Source organism: Bos taurus, chromosome 19 (genome assembly GCF_002263795.3).
Source record: "Bos taurus isolate L1 Dominette 01449 registration number 42190680 breed Hereford chromosome 19, ARS-UCD2.0, whole genome shotgun sequence".
NCBI lineage: Eukaryota > Metazoa > Chordata > Mammalia > Artiodactyla > Bovidae > Bos > Bos taurus.
The window spans coordinates 34,232,570-34,252,698 of record NC_037346.1 but is presented as its reverse complement, the minus strand read 5'-3'; the positions used below and the strand labels follow the sequence as shown (position 1 = coordinate 34,252,698).

At 60.4% G+C, this 20,129-nt stretch overlaps 2 protein-coding genes across 2 annotated transcripts in view; one reads left to right on the top strand and one right to left on the bottom strand.

The window, feature by feature from the left end:
• Window positions 1-20,129, top strand: part of SLC5A10 (solute carrier family 5 member 10) — a 55,024-nt gene that overhangs the window by 17,036 nt on the left and 17,859 nt on the right.
• The window catches only part of FAM83G (family with sequence similarity 83 member G), a 28,443-nt gene that overhangs the window by 6,088 nt on the left and 2,226 nt on the right, over window positions 1-20,129 (bottom strand). The window contains exons 2-4 of the mRNA NM_001205516.1: window positions 9,433-9,600; window positions 2,202-2,326; window positions 302-1,547 (exon numbers count right to left, since the gene is read on the bottom strand). Of these exons, the coding sequence (NP_001192445.1) occupies window positions 302-1,547; window positions 2,202-2,326; window positions 9,433-9,600 (1,539 nt within the window). The remainder of the gene's footprint in view (window positions 1-301; window positions 1,548-2,201; window positions 2,327-9,432; window positions 9,601-20,129) is intronic.

Sequence of the window (20,129 nt, the reverse complement as noted above, 5' to 3'; positions counted from 1 at the left end):
ACCTCTGTGCACCGCCATCCCCTCATCACAAACTCGGGAGCAGACCACTCGCGTGACCCTGCACACTTGTCACTTCTGGGCATGCTACATGTGTCTTCTTCTGGCTCCTGGTCCCTGGCTCAGGCTACCTCTGTGGAATGCTGGGTAGTAACCTGCCGCATGTGAGCCCTGCCTGGTTGCTACCACCCCCCACCATAAGATCTCCCCATAACAAAGAAAGCCATCAGCACTGCGGATGCCCAGCAGGTGGCACCTGTGGGTGCCCAGTCCTGGGGGTGGGGCTCCCAGGACCCCGACCCACCTGTGCCTCCTGGTCCACAGGACGTGCGGCCTGCATTCTCCTCTGGGCGCCTGCCTCTTCTCTCTCCTGACCCTGGGCCCATGAGGAGTCACCCAGGGCTCCACCACAGGTCCCACGGGTCATATGGGGGGCGCTCAGCTGTCGGCGGGGTGCCTGGGCCGGCCCGTTGGCCACCTGCTCCGAGTGGCGTCTCCGGAGACAGGCCGAGCGATCCGTCACCTCAAAATACTCGTCTGACACGGAGGAGGAGGCCAGTGAGGCCCGCCGGGGGCCAGGGCCATGGTCAGAGCTGCCCGAGAGGCTGTCCTGGTCACTCAGGGTCACGTAGTCATCGTCGTCTTCCTCCTCCTCCCCGTCCAGCCCGTTGGGGACCACCTGTCCCTCGCCGTCGGGGTCATCCGGGGTCACAGGCAGTTGCCGCTGAAGCGCGGCGTGGCCTGGGCCCACCGTCCTGGACAGCCCATGGTCCATCCCATTGTGGGGTGATTCCTCCTCTGGAGTCTCCAGGGCCCAGCCAGCACCACCGCCCTCCTGGGCGAGCAGGTCTGCCACTGGGACCGTCCGGGGCTTGGGCACAGGCGGCCGTGGCTGGGCGTCCCCCTGGGGGAGGCTGTTCTCGGCAGGGATGCCGTCTGGCGGGGCACTGGACTGGAGGGCGGGGCCGGGGTCCTGGCTCTGCCTCCACAGCTGAGTCCCCGCCTGGGACGTGTCTCGGATCTTGATACGGTTCATCTGACTGGGCTGGGGGTTCCAAATGTTGGGGTCGATGATGTTGATGTATCCCAGGATGTCGCTGCCAGGCTCGGGGTCGGGCTCCACCCACGTGGGCAGGTAGTCGAACATGTTGGCCCGCTCCAGGTTGAGCAGCCCTGGGTGCACGGGCAGGGGAGGCTCGGGGAGGTCTCCTGGGCGCTCAGCGAGGACCGCACCCCGCACCCCCGCAGGCTTTGCAGTGTCCTGCTTCTCAGACGATGACTTGGCAATCTCGTCGGCGCTCTTGGCCTTGACCAGTGCGTACTTGGGGTTGACGAGCTTCTTGGCCACAGTGCCCGAGGGCACCAGCGGGACTGAGGGGGGCAGGACAATGGGCTCGGGCTCAGGTTCCTTCTCCATGGGGATGTCCTTGAGGCAGACGCTGTGCGACATGAGGTACAGCTCCTGGAACTGCCGGTCAAACATCTCTACCACCTGGCCCGACAGCACGGAGATCACGTTCCGATCCGTCCTGGCGGCCGACCACGTGAAGCTGCAACACAGGGACCTGGTCAGGTGTGGGGTCTGGGCCCTGGATGAGGGAGTCCTCCCCCGCCCCAGTGCACCCAGAGGCCAGTGTCCGTCAGACTGCAGCCACAGAAGGGTTTCAGGAGAAGGGAGCAGAGGCAGAGGAGGGGGCTGGAGCCCCAGGGTCAGGCCTGGTGTGGGACCTCAGGCAGCCCCATGCACCAAGCCCCTCCTGGAGGTGCAGCCTGGACAGGGTGTGTCGTCCAGCACAGTGACTTGTGCCACCATCAGTATCTGCTCGCCCACCCTGTGTGGCTGTGGGCACCTCCCAGCTCCCTGTCCCTGCTTGATGGACCCAGTAGAGCTGGGCCCTGCCAGCCTCATCCTGCCCCCACCCTTAAGCAGCTCTCAGAGTGACCGCCCTGTGAGCCCGGCCCACACTCCACCTCCGGGCTGCTGACACCTCGAGGCTGGAACAACAGTCTGGCAGAGGAAAGTGTCATTCTGCCTGCTTCTGAGACGGGCGGGTGGTGTGCGGGCGGGCCCAGTGCCACTCACACCTCAGCAGTTTGGGGACCAGTGAACCAGAATAACCAGGGTGTCATAGGCAGGCTTAAGGGCAGAAACCAGCTGGGAACTGGAGCCGCCTCTCCCCCATCCCCCGGAATGCCAGAGTCACCTGTAAGAGCCACAGATGGCCCGGTCGCCATCCACGAACATGAACTTCTGGGCCAGGGCACCCTTGAACTTGGTGGCCGACCGCGTGAAGAACTCGGTTCCTCCGCTGCTCCGCACCCTGAGATTCTGGGTTGGAGACAGGAGACGGAATTACACAACCCAGCACTGAGCACCCTACCTGGGCCTGGGGAGGGATCCAGGCGAGCGTGGACAAGAAGGATAAGACAGAGGAAGGGCCTAGAGAAAGCGGTAGTGCATGCGCGGGTCCTGGCCAAGGTGGGTAGGGGAGATGGGTCCAGCCTGGGGAATGCTACTGCAGGTCTCCAGCAGGAGGGGGAGGTGGACACGTTTCAGGAAGGTCCAGCGGATGCCTGGGGGCTGTGTAGTGGGGTATGGGGTTGCCCTGAGAGACCTGGGTCCTGCACTCGGGCAGATCTGTGGCCTTCCCAGCATGGGTGACCGCCGTGCCCACCCCCTCACCCCACCCCCGTCTCCCCGTCACCACGGTGTCCCTGTTCCCTGAGCCCTGCAGGCAGGGATCCTGGCAACCTCCCCCTCTTCCCACAGAGCCAACCCCCTGCCTGGGCATATCCCCCCTTGCTGGGCTGGCACAATCAGCTCAGGAGCCGGCCAGAGAGGTCCCAAGAGACCACGGAAGGGGAGCCAAGACCCAGAGGGAGTAGAGGGTCTCCCAGGAGTCAGAGGCAGACCTGGTCCAGCCCAGCCCCCTGTCAAGGCTAGATTCCTCCTGCCTTTCTCTGGGCGTCAGAGCCCTCCCTCTCTGTAAGTCTGTGGATGTGCTGGGATCCGGGGACGGGCTCCCCTCCCATCAGGAGAGCTTCCTGTTTGGAGGGAGGGGCAGGCATGAAAGCCCAGTGGTAGGGGGACCCCAGGGTGGGCAGGGCAGGCCTGGCTGAGACCTGGGGGTTGAGAGGATAACTGAGGGCACCCTGACGTGAAACCTCAGGGCAAGAGGCAGAGGGGCTCAGGGGGGTCAAGCATCACCCAGCTCGTGACCACCCCAGCTCCCACTCTGGAGGACTGAGCTCAGGAACTCCAATTCTAACACAAGCCCCAGGGACTCTGAGCCTGAAATCCTTTGTGTGCCCCAGTGACAGAGTTCTTACTCCCTCCCGGGGGGCCCTGTTCACACCGGGGGTGCTGGCCTGTCACGCCTTCTGCAACACCATCTGTCACCCTCACCCAGTGACAGCTTACTAAGTCATTCACTGATCCCTGCTGAGGTCCCCAGCCCACAAAGGGGTGACCGAGACAACAAGCCCACACTGGAGAGAGGGGAGCAGATAGGTAATGACCCCGGCTGTGGGCAGCCTCCCGGGAAGGCTGGCATCCAGGCTGATGTGTGACAGATGAGGAAGAGCTGGTCAGGGTGGGCAGAGGGTGCGGCACCCCAGACTCAGGACGACAAAGGCCTGACCGAGAACCAGGAGGACTTTGGGGGAGAAGGGTGGGCTATGGAACCTACAGAGTGGGGCCAGCCAGATGCTGATGAAAGACCCTATGGGGCAGTAGGGAGCCACAGAGGAATGAGAGTAGGGAACAAGGGGCGGGGGGTTCATCCAGGAAGAATGCATGCATTCACAGGGCGCAAAGGCTGACAGTGGAGGGCAGGGTTCTGTGCCTGAAGGAGGGGGGCCTGAGTCCGGCTGGACGAAAGACCTGGAGGCTGTCTCCACTCCGGCCCTCGGCCCTGGGTACTCCACGTCTGTCCCTTCTGTGACGGGTCGCAGACCCCTTGCCTGGGGAGCCCCAGGGTAGGACCCACAGAGGTTGAGGGGCAGGTTCCAGGGATGCCCACCTGGCCGTATAGCCCAGCCCAGAAGGCAGATAAACCTCTGCTCCCAGGCTGGCTTCCCCCACTGCCTGTCTGCATACAACCAGCTCAGCAGGAAACTGGCCGCGGCCCAGGACAATTAGTGCCCGTGACTTTGTACCAAACACTAAACAGGCTCAGGGACCAGAAGTCTGAACAAAGCTCCTGGAGGCGGTGTGAGGCCTTCCCCTGTCACCTGTGCCTGACCGCAGCCCTGCTCCAGAGCTTCTGTGGGTTCCTGGCCCAGAGCTTGGCACACTCAGGCCGCAGCTTCTCCTCGGCCTTCAAGGACTGAGGACTTGAAGGACTCCCCTCCCAGCCAGGACTCCCCTCCCACCAGTGTCTGCCCCCACCCTCCCCGAAGCTTGTCCCATGAAGGGCTCAGAAGGTCACCACCTACAGCTCAGAGTGTCTCAATCCGTCGGGGAGGCAGGCCTCAGCTTCGCCCGATGCTTTGTAAGACTCTAAGTGACTCTCTGACCCTCTCTGGGCCTTAGTTTCCCTGACTGCGTGATGGGGGCCTGGCCTACCACTCCAGGCCTGTCCAGCCCTGGGGCCCAGCAGCAGGCAGGGGCTTGTGGTGGCTCCCCGCCATGGCAGCACCTGGCTGTTTGGTCCTGGGTGGGGGTGGGTCCGGTCCCACCCCGTGGGGCCGGACCCAGATGAGGTAACGTCTCAGGAGCCAGAGCTTGGGCAAGCAGAAGTGGAGGATCCACAAAGCCGCATTGTCTCTGAGCCTGGGAAGCCCCTAGCAGAGCACACAGCAGGTGGGGGACACAAATGGGTTGCCCTGGCCCTGGGTGATCCCCGGATCCTCGGGAGCCTGTTTCCTGATATGTATGGGAGCAGTGATGGGCCAGAAGAGGAAGATAGCTGGGCAGAGCTTCATCCACTCCCAGGGTGCCACCGCCCCAAGGGTGGATGGACGGGGCAGGGTGTGCTGGGCACAAGGGCTCCACGGAGTCTCCTGTGTACACATGGGGCTGGTGGAAGGTGGGGGGACCAGCCCAGACCCCCCTTCCCTGAGCAAGTGGGTCACTCTTGAGCTTTGGTCAAACAGCCCCAGTCCTGGTGTAAAGGGATGCAAGCTGGCCTCCCCCTGCCTCAGTGTTCTCAGCTGTGAAATGGGCCTGTCCACCCCCTGCTTCAGGGCTGCTGTGAAGATTTGAGTGCATCAGGGGAGGGGCTAGGTGCTCAGCGGCTGCTCCCTAAACTGAAGGGGACAAGGAGGGCTGTGTCATGCAACACGATGGGAGTGGCATCTCCCTTCTCTCTCCCTTCTACTCAGAGAGAAGGAGCGGGAGGGACACAGAGGAGTGGAAAACATCTGGAACGGTGTGGACTCGGGCCCAGGGAGGCAGGGATGCTTGGCCATACACAATGGTCAGGTGGCTTAGGGAGCAGACTGATTTGCCCAAGGCCTCCCAGTGGACAGGGTCCAGTCCCCAGGGACTGACGACAGCCCGCACCTGCACCCTGGCGGCTCTTTCACCCTCTAGGCCCTGCTGGCACCTTCTGGGTTGGAGGAGGCATGGGGAGGTCCAGAGACCACGCTGAGCAGGGCTGATGGGTGACAGCAAGTTCAGGCCAGGTTGGGGACAGACAGCTGTGTCCCAGGTGCCTTCTTCTAAAGGGTCTGTTTTATGGGGCAGGGGGAACCAACACTCCCCCTGGCGTCCCCCAGGAATAGTGAAGCTGGGATGGGATGCACCCTTGGGGGCAGGGGACAGAGCAGGGGTGGGGCGCTCCTGGCTCCTCCCTGGGGCCAAGCCGATTGGCTTCGTGACATTCTGGGCCAGGCAGTTCTCTGTTGGGGGCTGTCCTGCGATTGCTGAGCAGCATCCTTGTCCGCCACCTGCAAGATGCAGGTACCGCAGTGCCCTCCGGGTCACGGCCAGCAAAAAGTGCCCTGAGTCCCCTGCAGAGCCAGGCCAGGGTCCGAGAAAGCAGGTCAGGAGAAGGGGAGGCCCAAGTACCAGAAGGGGGCGGGGACCAGCCTGTCCAGGAGGAGCTGGAATCCGTACATCCTCAGCTGGCACTTTCCCATGGCCACCCTGCGTGGGGTTCTTTTGTTCCTCAGAAATGGGTCTAGCCTTCGCCCGGGTGGCTGCTGGTTTTTCCAGTTCAGCTGCACAAAGCCAGCTAGCTTTTCCAAGCAGCCAGGCATCTCACAGCTCTGGTGCCATCCTAAGTGGTGACCTCGAGGCCTGGCTCCCTGGCCTGGGCACCCCTCAGCACCCAGAGTCACCCCAGATGTGCCCAGTCCTGGGCATGGGGTCAGAGGCTGGGGTCGTCTTCTCGAGGTCTGTTCCCATGTGTAGTGTGGGCACTTGTGCCCACGTCCCCTGGGCCTGGGGGAGTCAGGGCCCAGCTGAGCAGGCGGGCGGGGGTCTGGGGACAGCTGGGAGCCTCAGGCGGGGGAGGGGCTGGCGCCAACCCTCCCACCTCCTGAGAGTGGGCTGAGTCCAAGCAATACTGCAGCTGTTTTCAGACGGTGTTGTGTCAGCTCAGGGGTTCGGCTGGGGGGCTGCCCTGAGAGCTAGACGTGAGGGGTCACCAGCCAGACCACAGCTCAGAGGGGCGCGGGGAGCATCGTGGCACTCACACCAGAGCTGGGGCCACGGCTGCCCCAACTGCAGACAGGAAGGAAAGGAGTTCAGGACCCAGTACCCTGCCCTCACAGGCCTACCTAACTCTTCATGGAAGCCCTGTCAAATAAGTGACAATATTCCTAATTTTCAGGCAAAAAGGCTGAGGCCAGAGACCTTAGTGTCTCTGCCCAAGGTTACAGTGCTAGAGGGCAGAGCTGTGGCCCAGGCCTGGCCCCTGGCGTTGCCCTCAGACTGGCGCCCAGCACCGCCATGGTCGTGAGTATGACCCTAGCAGGGACAACCTGCACCCTGGGTCCCATGACCTGAGGGCAGGTCACTGCAGAGCTGGGCAGGGGCGGCAGGCCCAAGGGCGGGCCCCGGGATTACCGGCAAAGGAAGTGCTCCTGGGACAGGTCTGGGCCCAGCCAGCCTGCGGGCAGGGAGGCAGGCTCTCGACAAGGTGACACTTGGCCAGGGCTGGGCCAACAGGAGCCTCTGGCTCCCTGCCCGGGCTGGGAGGGGGTGGACTCAGAGGCGAGAACAAGGCGGCCAGGGTCACACATTCCTTCCAGTGAAAATACCTGGTCGACCCACAGTGTCTAGCTCCAGAGTGTGTCATCCTGTGGACCCGCCATCTTCTGCAGAGCAGGGAAGGGTGAGCGGGGCAGGCTGGGCCACGCTCTGGGCTGGGGCCTCGTTCCCAGCCTCCTGCCCTCAGCTCAGGGCCCGGGGTTTGTAACTCCTGTTGCTGCTGCAGCCATGTGCTTACCCGTCGCTCAGAGCAACTTCAGAGCCATCATTCATCTGCTTTCACCCTCAAACCACCCAACGAGGTATCCTGGTGGCCACGGAGCCCTGGAGGCTCAGGAAGGTGGGCCTCGCACCAGAAGGGGGGCAGCCGCATGGCCAATACCAGGGTGACCGCCTGCCAGGTACAGCCTCAGTCCAGGACACTGGGCACCAAGGGTGTATGGCCCTGTCTGCGCCGACCTCCCATCACTGACTTTTAAGTTCAGCTCCAACTTGGTAGAACGCCTCTGGGCAAGTCACAGGTTCCCTCTGGCCTCAGTTTCCCTGAGCGTCCTGGGAAGCCTGGTCTGGATGGCCTGCCCCACTTGCCCACTTCTGGGAGCTCCGGGCACTTCCAGGAACCTGCATCAGGGTTTCCCTGCTGGAAGAGCAGGGGCACTGGAGCCTCTGCACAGACTAGCCTCCTCCCTGTTTCTTCATCTGTACGTGGAGTGGGGGACTCAGAAGGTAGACAGCTGTGATGTATTCAGGGTCCCTGCCAGGCACGGGGCAGGGGTGCAGCAGGAGGGGGCCGGTTGGCCTCTGAGCACAGGAGTGGGCTGGACGAGAGCCCTGAGGCTCTGTGATCTCCTGCCCACAGGACAAGGCCCCTGCGGTCACCTTTCAGAAGCTACCTCCTCCACACCCTGGACCTCCCAGCCTGAGCTGTCCACCCCGGGAATTGGCACTCAGTACTAATTACACGGCAGGCACCACAGCGGGCCAGCCCACCAGCGAGACCACATAAAAATGTCCCAACAGCCAGAGACTCGCACTGCCGGGAGAGCTCACACCCACTTGAAAGGACTCAGCTGGGACGGGGGTCACTGGACAAAGCCAACTAATTATGGGCGCTGGAACCCAGCCCCTCGTTAAGAGGGCTGGCATTGCCCAAGGCATTCTGACCCATTGGAAGCTATGCTCAGCCAGAGGGCTCGTGCTGGCCCTGCGCCTATGCCTTGCTCACTGGCAGGGGTGACACCTGGCAGTGCCCACATCCCCAGTTGGTAACGTGGAACAGCCACCCCTCCTGCCGGCTGCCAAGAGGGGGGCCTAGTAACCATATCAAGGGCCCAGGACAAGAGCTGTGACAGGATCCGCTGTCGTTGGTCTATACCCTGGGGAGTAAGCTGCACACAGGTGCCAAGCAATGGCTCCCTCCACCCCCAAAGTGTTCTTCGCTAAGTGATGTCTGACTCTTGTGACCCCATTGAATATAATCTGTCAGGCTCCTCTGTCCATGAGATTCTCCAGGGAAAAATACTGGAGTGGGTTGCCATTCCCTTCTCCAGGGGATCTTCCTGACCCAGGGATTGAACCTGGGTGTCCCACATTGCAGGCAAATTCTTTACCGTCTGAATCACCAGGAAGGCCTCAAGTAAGGCACCAGATGCCAGGGTGTCTGAGCAGAAGAGCCTAGCCACACGGGCCATTGACCGCTGCACTGGACCACTGAGCCCAGAGAGGGGAGGTCACGTGCTCCAGGCCACACACAGCAAAGCAGTGCTGGGAACCCAGGCCCAACCTGAGAATTCCGTCTCCATCTCCGGTGTCACTCCCTGGAAGGCCCTTTCTATTCCACTGGCTCCTCAAGTCTGTTTCAACTCTGCAGCCTCCAAGGGAGCCCTCCCTGACCTCAACCCAAGGAAGCTTCCTCTGTTGGGTCCTAAAGACTATGGGTGGATGTGATGTGGAGACAGACTTGGGCTTAGGACTTCCTGAGTTGAAGTTCTCCAGCTGGCGTGTGAGCTGCCAGAGCCAAGGGGTGAGCACCCTGTCACTGGAGGTGAGCAAGCAGAGACAGACAACCACTGTGGCATGGGCTGCTTTGAGACACTGGTGAAGGAGCACCTCACATGGGCTTTGACAGGTAGTGTCCTGTCCCCAGGGCACCGAAGCAGAGGCCATGTGACCACTTGGTGGGCAGCCCTAGACACCGAACTCTACATGCTCAGCCCCAACCCACATGGCAGGTACTCCAAGAATTTGTCAATGAACTGAAAGACTGGCCAGTTCACCTTTAGGTGCCCCAGATGCATGCGGGCCCGCTCACACATGTGCAGGAAGTACTTGACATTGCTCTCGTCCACAATGATGTACACGGCCACCTTCCTTTTGAAGCCAGCATCCAACAGGTCCTTGAAGATGTCCACGTCGGTGAACATGTCCATGACCACAGCAATCACCTGCAAAGAGGAACGGAGACCGTCAGGGCACGCAGCCAGGAGGACAGGTGCCTCCATGCCCACCACCCTCTCCCACACCTGCCCACTCTGGCTCTGCTCCCTGCGGCCTTGGCTCTCCTGGCCCTGAGGCTGCAGGCATAGGACCAACACTCAGGGTGCAAGATGCCCAGTGGGTGGCACAGGCTGGACTCTCTCTCTGGACAGCAGGGGATGGAGGCAGGCCCAGTCCACAGGCCTGCCTTTTCCAGAACACAAGACCACAGAAAACCAAGCCCAGTGACTGGGAGGTGAGGAATGTGGAGGGAAGGGGAAGGTGCTGAGGAGCCCAGAGGAGCTGACTCAAGGCCCCGCAGTGGGAAGGGGGCAAGTTCTGGGGTTCAAGCCCTGGCCGCCCCCACAAAACTGGGTGGCCCTCCCTGCTCCTGGGGCTCAGAGCCCGGTCCTGTTTCCCCTCCTGGGCTGCTTTCCCAAGGCGGGCAGGCCACGCCACGCCTTCCACCCGCCACCTCAGGAAGCTGAGATGAGCCAGACGTGTCAGCACCAGGGAGGAAGGCGGGGGCTGCGGCCGCCCACCGGTCATTGGTCCCTGGACAGGCTCCCTCGCCGCCACCTCTCCAGTCTGGTTTGGACGGAGTCCAGAGTGCATGTGCTCTTCCTGTCCTCTGACCACATCTGTGCCACAGCAGCAGACCTCAGCCTCGGGACTGGCTCTGGGTGGAACCGAGAGGTCAGAGTGCGCCCAGCCCAGTCCAGCTGAGACACGCCCAGGCCTGGCATTCAGGGGCCCTGGTAGTGCAGGGCCAGGGAGTAGGGTGGTCAGCAGGTGCCAGGCCTGGCAGGGCTCAGTGGTCAGCAGGCTTTGGCACTCAGTCTCTCTCCTTTGCCCTCCCTGCCCCACTGGGCAGCAAGGGGAACACAGCAGACCAGGGTCCAGTGCTGCTGAGCCCTCTCACTCACTAAGGCCAGTGCCATGGCTCCATCCTGGGTCTGAGAGCCCCCTGGAAGAGTCTTCCATCGAAAGGCGGGCAGGGTTGTGCACTGGGCCGCACAGTGAGCTGGGCACAGACAGGCTCAAAGCAACCAGGCCCAGGGGAGCCAGAGTTCCCCCACCCCTGCCAGGAGGCCACCTGGCAGGTGGCCCAGGGCCTGCCCGCATACTCCTATGAGCTCACGCGGCCCCTGCAGGCCCAGCAGGGCTCCTCCTGGGCCCCAGGCCCCTGCTGACGCTGGTCACACGTCTGTACCAGAGCCAGTACTGCTGGGGGCCCCTCCCTGCCCTGCCCTCTCTGAACAGACACGCAGCCTCCTCACATGGCCCCAGCCAGGGCTCCTGGGGAACCACAACTCACTGTCTGAGTCCCTCAGGGGTGTTTCAGGCAAGCCCGGGGAGCAGAAATAGTCTGTACAGGGCTGGGGGGCCACGGGGCAGTGGCAGCACCAGCTGAGGGACATGATCTCTGACCCCAAATAGGCTGGGGTCTTGAGAGGAAATGAGCGCCCCATCCCTGGATGTATGCAAAGGCCGAGACTGCTTGAGGGGGTGGACAAGAGGACAGATGGGATGCGGCATCAGAGCTGGTGGGCTCAGCACACCCTTGGGCTCCACCAAGGAACCCAGGGACCCAGAGTGGGGTAGGGGTGGCAGCAGGGACCCTCTTGCCTGGAGATCCTCCCCACCCCCCGCCCCATGGTGACTCCAGCCCTTCTGCAGGCATGGCCTCACATGCCGGCCTGGGGAGGGCTCCGCTAACACACTGCTCCTGGAGCAGGCCTAGGTCCAGGCTCCGCCAACAATGCCAGAAGGGGATGTGCCCTGGGCCCGGGCTGGGGGACATGCCATGACCCAGCAGGACCCACCCCACATGTGCCTTCTCCGCGACGCCCGGGCAGGTGGGTGCCCGGTCTAGGCCGCCAGCTGTTGGGCTGGGTCTGCTGGGGCCTGCCCCTCTCTCCCCAGTAGAGCCCCACGGGGTCCCAGGCATTGGGCTCAGTGCCAGGGGTCAAAGAAGGGCTTGTACAGGTGCCAGCGGAGCTGGAGAGGGGTCTTGGTGCTCGGGAGGGTGGGGTCTGAGGCTTGTCCATGGGGCCCACCACCTTTCTTAGAGGCCTGGAGACCTGAGTGCTCGTCTCTAGGGTCAGAGACTGCAGATGAGAACCCGGGGCCCTGTGCCCCACCCAAAGCAACTTCTGCCTGACAATCGCTACCTCGTCCAGTCCTCAGACATGCTGTGAGGTGCGGATCATTGCCCCCATTCTACAGACGAGGACACTGAGGTACAGGGCCACTCGTTCACTTGCCTAACGACCTGCTCAGGTGGCGTGGCAGGAAGAGAGATGGAGCTCTGGACCCCAGCCTGCCGTCCGGGATGGGTGAGCTGCAGCCTCTCTGGGTCTCAGTTTCTTCATCTGTGAAATGGGGATGATGATGCCCAAGGCTGTGCCTGCTGAGCAACCCCAAGTTCCTATGCTTGGTCTGGGTGCCCCACACAGCCCATCCAGGCAGGCCGCAGCCTCTCACTGTGTCCACGGGTTCTGAGAGGCAGCTCTGACCACTGCTGCCCCACCTCCCTCTGCGCCACCAGCTTGGGGCTCCTATCTCACAAGCTGACTCTCAGCCTGAGGCTTCTGGCACCCCCGCTGCTGCTCATGAGACCCCACCCCCGTGACCACAGAACCCCTCCTGGGGCAGAGGTGCACTGTGGGCAGGGGAGGGTGGGGGAGAAGGGGCAGTGGTGAGGCGACCCGGGGTCTCCCTGCCGCTGGAAGACCATGGCCCAGCCTCTGAGCATCTCTCCCCAGAGGCCCAGAAGCCACAGGGGCTCTGACTCCACCAACCTCTCCCTTCACACCCCAGACCTCGCCTCAGCTGAGCCCACCGTCCTCCTGACCAGGCACCTTCCCCTCCTCCTCCACGCTGGTAACATCTTCCCGTCCTTCAAACCCTGACTCAAAGGCTGCCGTGAGCAGGCCCCACATCTGTTTCTGGAGAAGCCATAGCAACCCACTGAGTGGCATGCCGTCTCTCTAAGGCCTGACCCTGAGACCCAGGACTGCATGGGCAGTTTCCCTCTGCACTGGTCCTGCCTGCCCCCACTCCAAGACCACGGAGATGCCTGCAGAAGCTTAAGGGGCCAGCAGGGGTCTCTCCCCTCAAAGTGCTCCCCAGAGGAAGGGGAGACAGTCACACCCACCTGCCCTGGAGCCCAGAGGTCACCAGAGACACGACGCACGGCAGGCAAGTCCCCAGCATTCACTGGGCACTTTCACCACCTGGAAAAGCAAGAGGTGGGTCTGGATCTCTGGGTCTGTCACTAAGGCTCAGGTGGACACAGGACGGTAGCAGCGTGGGCTCTAGACTGTCCTCCCAGAAAGCTGTGTGACCTCAGGAAGGGCCTTAGTTTCCTTGTGGGGTGATGGCAGCACCCACCTGCATGGCTATTGGCAGGTGAAGTGAACCAATGCAGGCACAGTGCCATTCAGGGTCCAGAAGCTGTGCTCAGCAGACGGAACCAACCCCAGCCCTCTGGACCCACAGCACCCTCAGGTGGACAGGCTGGAGATCACTGCCCACCATTTCTGCTTCCTTTTCTGCCAACCGGAGGGCAACCCATAGGAACACCAGGGGCTTGCTGCAGACTGTCCTAAGAGTGGGTACAGTGCCTTCAAGACCTGGGATTCCGCTTCCAGCCACAAGGGAATATCAGAGCCTGCACTTACCCACCTGCCTTAGCAATAAACACCAGGCAGAAAAGTCTGTGAAGCCGTGGCCAACAGGCAGCACAGCAAGTGCAGGGACCCGGGGCAGAAGGGAGACAAATGAGGCAGTCAGCTGCAGGACTGCCTCAGTCACCTCCAGGACACAGCAGAGTCCCGGGGCTCCCGGAGTTGAGGAGATGAAGTTTGCTCAGAGCCTGGAAACCAGGATTTTCAGGACAGAGGAGAGGAGAGGGCTGCACAGAGAAAATGCCACAGAGTTGCCTCTTGAGGATTCAACTGGAGACTGAGAGGCACTCTCTCGGTGGTGGAGGAAACCACCAAGACTGGAACAGAACTGCTGGAAAGAAGCGGCTGGAACAACGGCTGGTAATCACACAGGACCAGGAGTCATTTACGTTCCCCCAACAGAGTGCAGGCTCTAAGCACCTGCAAGAGGGTCCCCAGAAGGATACCACCTACATGATGGGCAAACATGCCCTGGACCCGAGGCCATGAGGTTTTTCTATAAAGGCCAGGTAGCAAATGTCTTAGGCTTTGCAAGCCATGTGTCTCTGACACCCCCTTCAACTCCAAAAACAGACACAGACAACTCATAAACAAATGTATACATCTCCATTCCATTATTTACAAAATCAGGCTGTAGGCCAGATTTGGTCCATTGTTAGCCAACTTCTATAGTAGACTAAATCTGCTTTGGTCCTACCTAATAAAGCTTAACAGCAAGCCTCAAAGTGTTACATTGTTTCCAAGAACTGTATCCCCAAACAAAGCTCCAAAATGTTTAAAGGAAAAAAAAACAAAAAACAACTCCCACAACATAAAATTTTCAAGTCTAGTATCCAATCAAAAATTACCAGGCATTCAAAGAAACAGGAAAACAATGAGCCTCAAGAGGAAAAAAAAAAAATCGATCAAAGTGAACCCAGAACGAATACAAATGGCAGACAAAGAAGTGTGAACAGTTATAACTTCATCCTATATGCTCAAAAAGTTACTTAGAGACGTAGAAGATTTTTTTAAACAAATACCAAATTGAAACACAAGAGGTGAGTTTCAGCATTTACGATGAAAAATACAGTGGATGGGACTAATAGAAGATTAGATACTATAGAAGAAAAGATTAGTGAGCCTGAACATCTATCAGTAGAAATTATCCAAAATGACACACACAGAAAAGACAAAAAAAAAAGCAAGACAGAATAACCAAGGCCAGAGTGTCAGTGAACTTGGATCAACTCCAAAGGTCTAGAGTACGTGTAACTGGAGTTTCAGCAGGTGCTGAGGCAGAGGATGGGGGAGGGAGGATAGAAAAACATTTGAAATAAAAGGCCATAACATTCCTACATTTGATGGAAACCACTGGGCTTCCCTGGTGGCTCAGACAGTAAAGAATCTACCTGCAATGTAGGGACCTGGGTTCGATCCCTGGGTCAGGAAGATCCCCCGGAGAAAGGAATGGCTACCTACTCTAGCTATTCTTGCCTGGAGAATTCCATGGACAGAGGAGCCTGGTGGGCTACAGTCCATGGGGTCGCAAAGAGTCAGACACCACTGATCAACTACCACTTCCACTAGACTTTTCATTTATCCCCAAGTCCAGAAGTTTGATGAATTCCAAGCAGAGGACACATGAAGGAAACACACCACGACACATCATAATCACATCACTTAAAATCAGTGAAAAAGAGAAAACCTTAAAAGCAACCAGAAGGGAAAAGACCATCAGCCAGTGAGGAACCACGCAGACGTCTCAGAATCAACGCAAACCAGAGGACATGGGAGCAAGTGAATGGAGAAACCATTAATCTGGAATTCCCTACCCAGTGAAAACAGCTCTCAAACCAAAGATGAAATACGGACTTTTTCAGGGAAACAAGTGCTGAATTTACTCTGGTCAACCTGCACTGTGGCTGTCACCAGCCCTACACAGGTGGAGGGGCTGAAGCCTGGCGGGGGGAAGCTGAGGCTGCCCTCGCTCACTAGGGTGTGGAACACCTGCCCCCAGCCCCGCCCCCACCAGCAGGGCTGGGCAGACCCGGCCGCTGTGCCTCAGTTTCCCACGATGCAACATGGTGCCTCTCCCCTCCCCACCCTGATGCTGAAAGGACCTGCAAGGCCTGGGGAAGAGGCCTCCTGGGAGCCCCAGCCTCCCCGGCAAACGGGGAGGAAGTCTGTATACAGGGTGACAATGCCAGCTCAAGCCAGGGCTAGCTTGCTGACACTTGTACCGCTGTCTCTTCCTGGTGGGGGGCGTGGTGGGGGATGCTGTCACCATCTCAGAGTTACACAGTTGGCTGGTGACAGAAGCCTCCTGCTCCTGGCTCCTCTCCCAGAAGGGATCCTGCATCCATTCTAGCTGTGACTCCACCCGCCGCCTCCCAGAGCCCACCCTGGGTCCTAGAACAAAGCCCTGGCAATCAGCACTGCCCAGAGAGTCACTGCCTGGGCCGCCCAGCTCTGCTACACTTTACAGTGTGTTGGGGGGCTGGGGGGTCGGGGAGGGGAGGCTATGGCACAGCGCTTCCCTCCTCAGTCATGGGGGAGTAGACTGGAAGACCTGCGGTCCCTCCCCTCTGACAGTCATCAGCTCTGGCACCTTCTTTCTGCACCATTAAGACAGAAGCCTCATTAAGGCCAATTAAACGAGATTCAGGCCACCCAAGCGCCAAATGGCTGCAATGGGCCAGGGTCAGGAAGTACATGCAGGTCCCACCCAGCCCAGTGGCGTGGGCCCTGCCCTGAGTCTGATAGATATCGGCCACAGCTCAGGAATGCTACAGAGACCAGAGGCCGCAGAGCGTGGGGTCAGGTGACCAGGGCTGTGCCCGGTGGACGAGACAAGAGGACAAGCCTCTCCCTCTTCCTGCCGCCCCCAGGGGCCTCCAGCTTCCAGGTGCAGGATCCAGACCCAGGCCCGCACAAGCCAAGAGTTTTCAAACTGGAAAATCTCAAGTTCATCAATCTGAAACATTTAAGAGCTCAGCTTCTCCAGGATCTACGAGCAACAGACATGGTGGGGTCATGGAGCATCCTAACGCCCCAGCTTAGGGGGCCTGGAAAGGACTTGCCCAGAGTCACAGAACCAGCCCCACAGGGCAAGGCTCCTGAGCCACTGGAGGCCCATGTCCTCTCTGCTGTGTTCCATCAACCCCTGCTTGAACTCCTCCAGGATGGGGGCTGGGGGGCTCACAACTTCTCAAGCCAGACCACCCTCAGGGATAGGCCATCAGGATGACAGGGCTGAGGGAAGAGACCTGGCATTTACTGAATCCGTGCCAGACACCATGCTTTTCCCGTGCAAATCTCACAGCCCCTTTGGGGCAGGTGCTGGCATCAGATGGTGCTGAGCAGGAAGGGACGGATGATCAGACAGGTGGAGCGGTTACCTCGGGCAGCATGGCCCGACAGCAGAGCTGGGCTCAAGCACGGGTCCCCCAAAACCAAAGACTGTCTTCCCACCGCCCCACGTGGCGTTTAATCTGGGGGATCACTCAGACCTCACAAAGGAGGCTGGTGCAGCCCGCCAGCCAGGGCCTGCCAGGATGAAGGAGGTGTGGCCCCAGTAGGGGGCAGTCCAGCTCCCCGCACTGAGCATTCTCATGTATATGACTGCCTTATTAAGACCAGTGCCCAATCCCCATCTTACAAACAAAGAACCTAAGGCCCGAGGTCATTCAGCAAGGGGGCCTCTGAGAGGCCTGGCCTGGCCCACCTCTGAGGGCCCAGGGGAAGGACCCTTGGCTGCAGGGCGAGCCTGCTGGACCCCCCAAGACCAGAAGCTCAGTGCAAGCCTGCCACTCAAAGCCCTGGTATGTTGGACTTCCCTGGTGGTTCAGTGGCTAAGATCTGGCCTTCCCAGTGCAGGGTGCCTGGGCTCAATCCCTGGTCAGGGAACTGGATCCCCACATGCCACATGCCCCAACTAAGAGTTCACATGCCACAACTAGAAAAAACAAAGACCCTGGTGGAGCTTCAGCAGGCCCTGGCCCCTCTGAACCTCAGCTGTCATCACCTGTGACCTGGGAGTGATGACAGGCCCTGGCTCCCAGGGTCGTGGAGGGAGGGCAGGGTCGGCTGGTGTGGGGCAACCTGCCCGGGCGCTCTGGAGCCTGGCGTGCACCCAGCCCAGAAGTGCCAGCCCTCCTTCTTGGCAGAGTTGCTCCTCACTCTCCTCAACCTCAATTAAGACACAAATGCTGCTGGGTAGGAACCTTTGGAGAAGATAGGAGCCAGCACCTGGGACTATATTATCAGATGGTTCCCCACCTGGGGCTCTGGGCTGGAAAGTGCTCCCCAGACCCACTGTGTGAGGCTGGCTGGTGCTGCCCCTGGAAGCAGCCAACTGGGCCACCCCAAGGCCTCTCACGGTGTCAGGGCTGTGAGGGTACCGCCTTGTTTGGGGACAGTGAGAGTCCCTGGTCCTCAGGGGCCTTGGCTCCCTGTAACTTTGTGCTCACCAGGCCTTGGGGCAGTCAGAGTTCTGCTCCTGCGGGAACCCAGAGTCTAGGAGCCTCATGAAAATACTTTTACTGCCCTGATTCAAGCTGAGGGCCCACAGTGAGGCTCCACGGCTCTCATGAGGGGCAGGGCTCAGAAAGAACAGCCGAGACACTGCTCCTCCAGGGAAAGGGGGCTTAGAGCCCCCAGAGCTAGGTCCTAGAAAGGCTCCTCCAGTGTTGGCTGGGTGACAGGTCATTTGCTTTCTGCGAGCCCCTCGTCTGCACAGACGGGACCACACCTACGCTGTGGAGCTGGGAGGATCCAGGCAGGCAAAGTGCCCGCTCAGCACCTGGGGTACAGCTGGCATTTAATAAATGCCTCATTAAGCTCTTTTATTCTCCTGGAGCCAAGCTGTGAGCTAGGATGGCAGCGTGGGAAGGCAGGGACCAGACAGAAAAGACGTGGGGTCACTCGGGCACCATGGAATCTGGTTCCAGTCCCTTCTTGCTGTGTGGCCCCAAGCAAGAAACCTAACATCTCTGGGTCTGGCCCCGGCCTGGCGGGCACAAGATCTGGTTTCGGGTCTAGGCTTTACCCCTTACTCTCCTTTGTGCCCACCCCACCGATTCCTCACCCACACATGATGCAGCCCTGCCCTCGGGGGCCCTAATGAAGAAGTCCCGTGGGGGGGAACCCTGAATGAACAACCTGCTAGAGCATCTCCCCTTTTGCTGGCCAAGGCGGGCCCTCCACAGCCCCAGCCCGACCCAGCCCGGCCTTACCCCTTTTGCAGAGGCTGCAGCCGCCCAGGCGTGATGCTACAGGCGTGATGCTACAGGCCCGGCCTCTGGTATGCAGTTAGAACCCCATGGCAGGTTTTTCCCCAGATAAATCCCTGGCTCCCAGGGGCTGGGAGAAGGGCAGGCAGATGACCCTCTATCTCTGGGGCCTTCTCAGGACCACCTGCCAGTGGAGTCAGACTCTGGACCCACTAGTCTTTTTACCAGAGGAGGGTCAGAGTAGGAGAGATCCTTAAAAGGCCCCAGTGCCTTGCCCGTTTCACAGATGGCTTGACCGGGGCTTGTGCCGGGTCACAGGTGGTAGAGGAAGAGCCGGGACCTGACCAAGTACTTGTGGATCCTGTGCTGTGGCCCATTAGTTCCACGCTCATCTCCTGGGAAAAGGGGAGAACTCAGCGTTGGCTTTGATGGGAACACGGCCACTCCCAGTGAGACGGGCTGAGTGTGTGCTGTGTCACTTCCCTGCCCCCGGGTCGGCCCGCTGTGCTGACGACAGTCTAGGCTGAGGAGGCGGTGGGCTGGGCTGTCCTGACTCAGCGCCACCAGCCCCAGCCCAGGGGCCCAGGTGGGCAGGGGGCCAGCATTTTGGCCAGGCAGCCGGACCGCAGGGTCTCCATCCCAGATGGGGAGAGAGGGTGTTCTCCCTGCGCTGGTGCTGGGGGCAAGAGGAGGATTCGGGGGTGAGGGAAAGAGAGGTGATTCATGGGGAGAGAGAAGGCAGGTCAGGCTCCTGGCGGCCAGGCGGGCGGCCCAGGCAAAGCGCCCTGTCAGCACCCGTCAGCACCCGCCGGCGTCATGGCCCCGCCCTGCGAGCCAGGAGGCGGCAGAGCAGGGAAACGGGAGGGTCCCAGGTAGCTTGGATGAGCGGCCCCTCCCTGCTCTGCCCCTCACTGGGTCCTTTCAAGGCCAGGGCAGGACAGGCAGGGGACCTGTCTAGAGTCTGAAGACAACACCAGTCTGGTCCCTTCCCTACCTCTCCACCCAAGAGCTAGCCAGGTGACCTTGGCAGGGACTAACCTACTGGGCCTCAGTGGCTACATCTGGAAAATGGAGCAGATAACACTACACAAGACTATAAAGTGCCTGATACCCAGTAAACAGCAGCTCTGGTTATCAGGGCCGCCCCCTCCACCCTCCACACACTATGTTGGCCGTGGGTCCTGGGGTGGACGTGGCAGGGAAGACATGGGCTGGAAAGCAGGAGCAAGGCTCCCCATCAGGTGTGAACAAATCCCCCGTCCTCTATGTCTCAGTGTCCCTGGCCAAAAGGGGAGGCACTTGGCCTCTGAGGCCCCTCCTGTTGAGCCCAGGGCTCACTGCCACGCCGTAGGAGCATGGTCAGTGAGCCCCTACCCTGGGAGGGATGAAAGCAGGGCCAACGCCCACCTGTTGGGGGCTGCAGGTCAGCACCGACTGGGACCACACAGACCAGGGTGCAGGCCTGGGCGGGACTATCTCCTGGCTCTGTCCCTTTACACAGGTGATGCTGATAAGCTTGAGGGCTTTGTGGGGAGCAGACGAAGTTACAGGGGGCATGGGGCTGCATGGGATGGCTGGGTCTTAGCCCCGGAC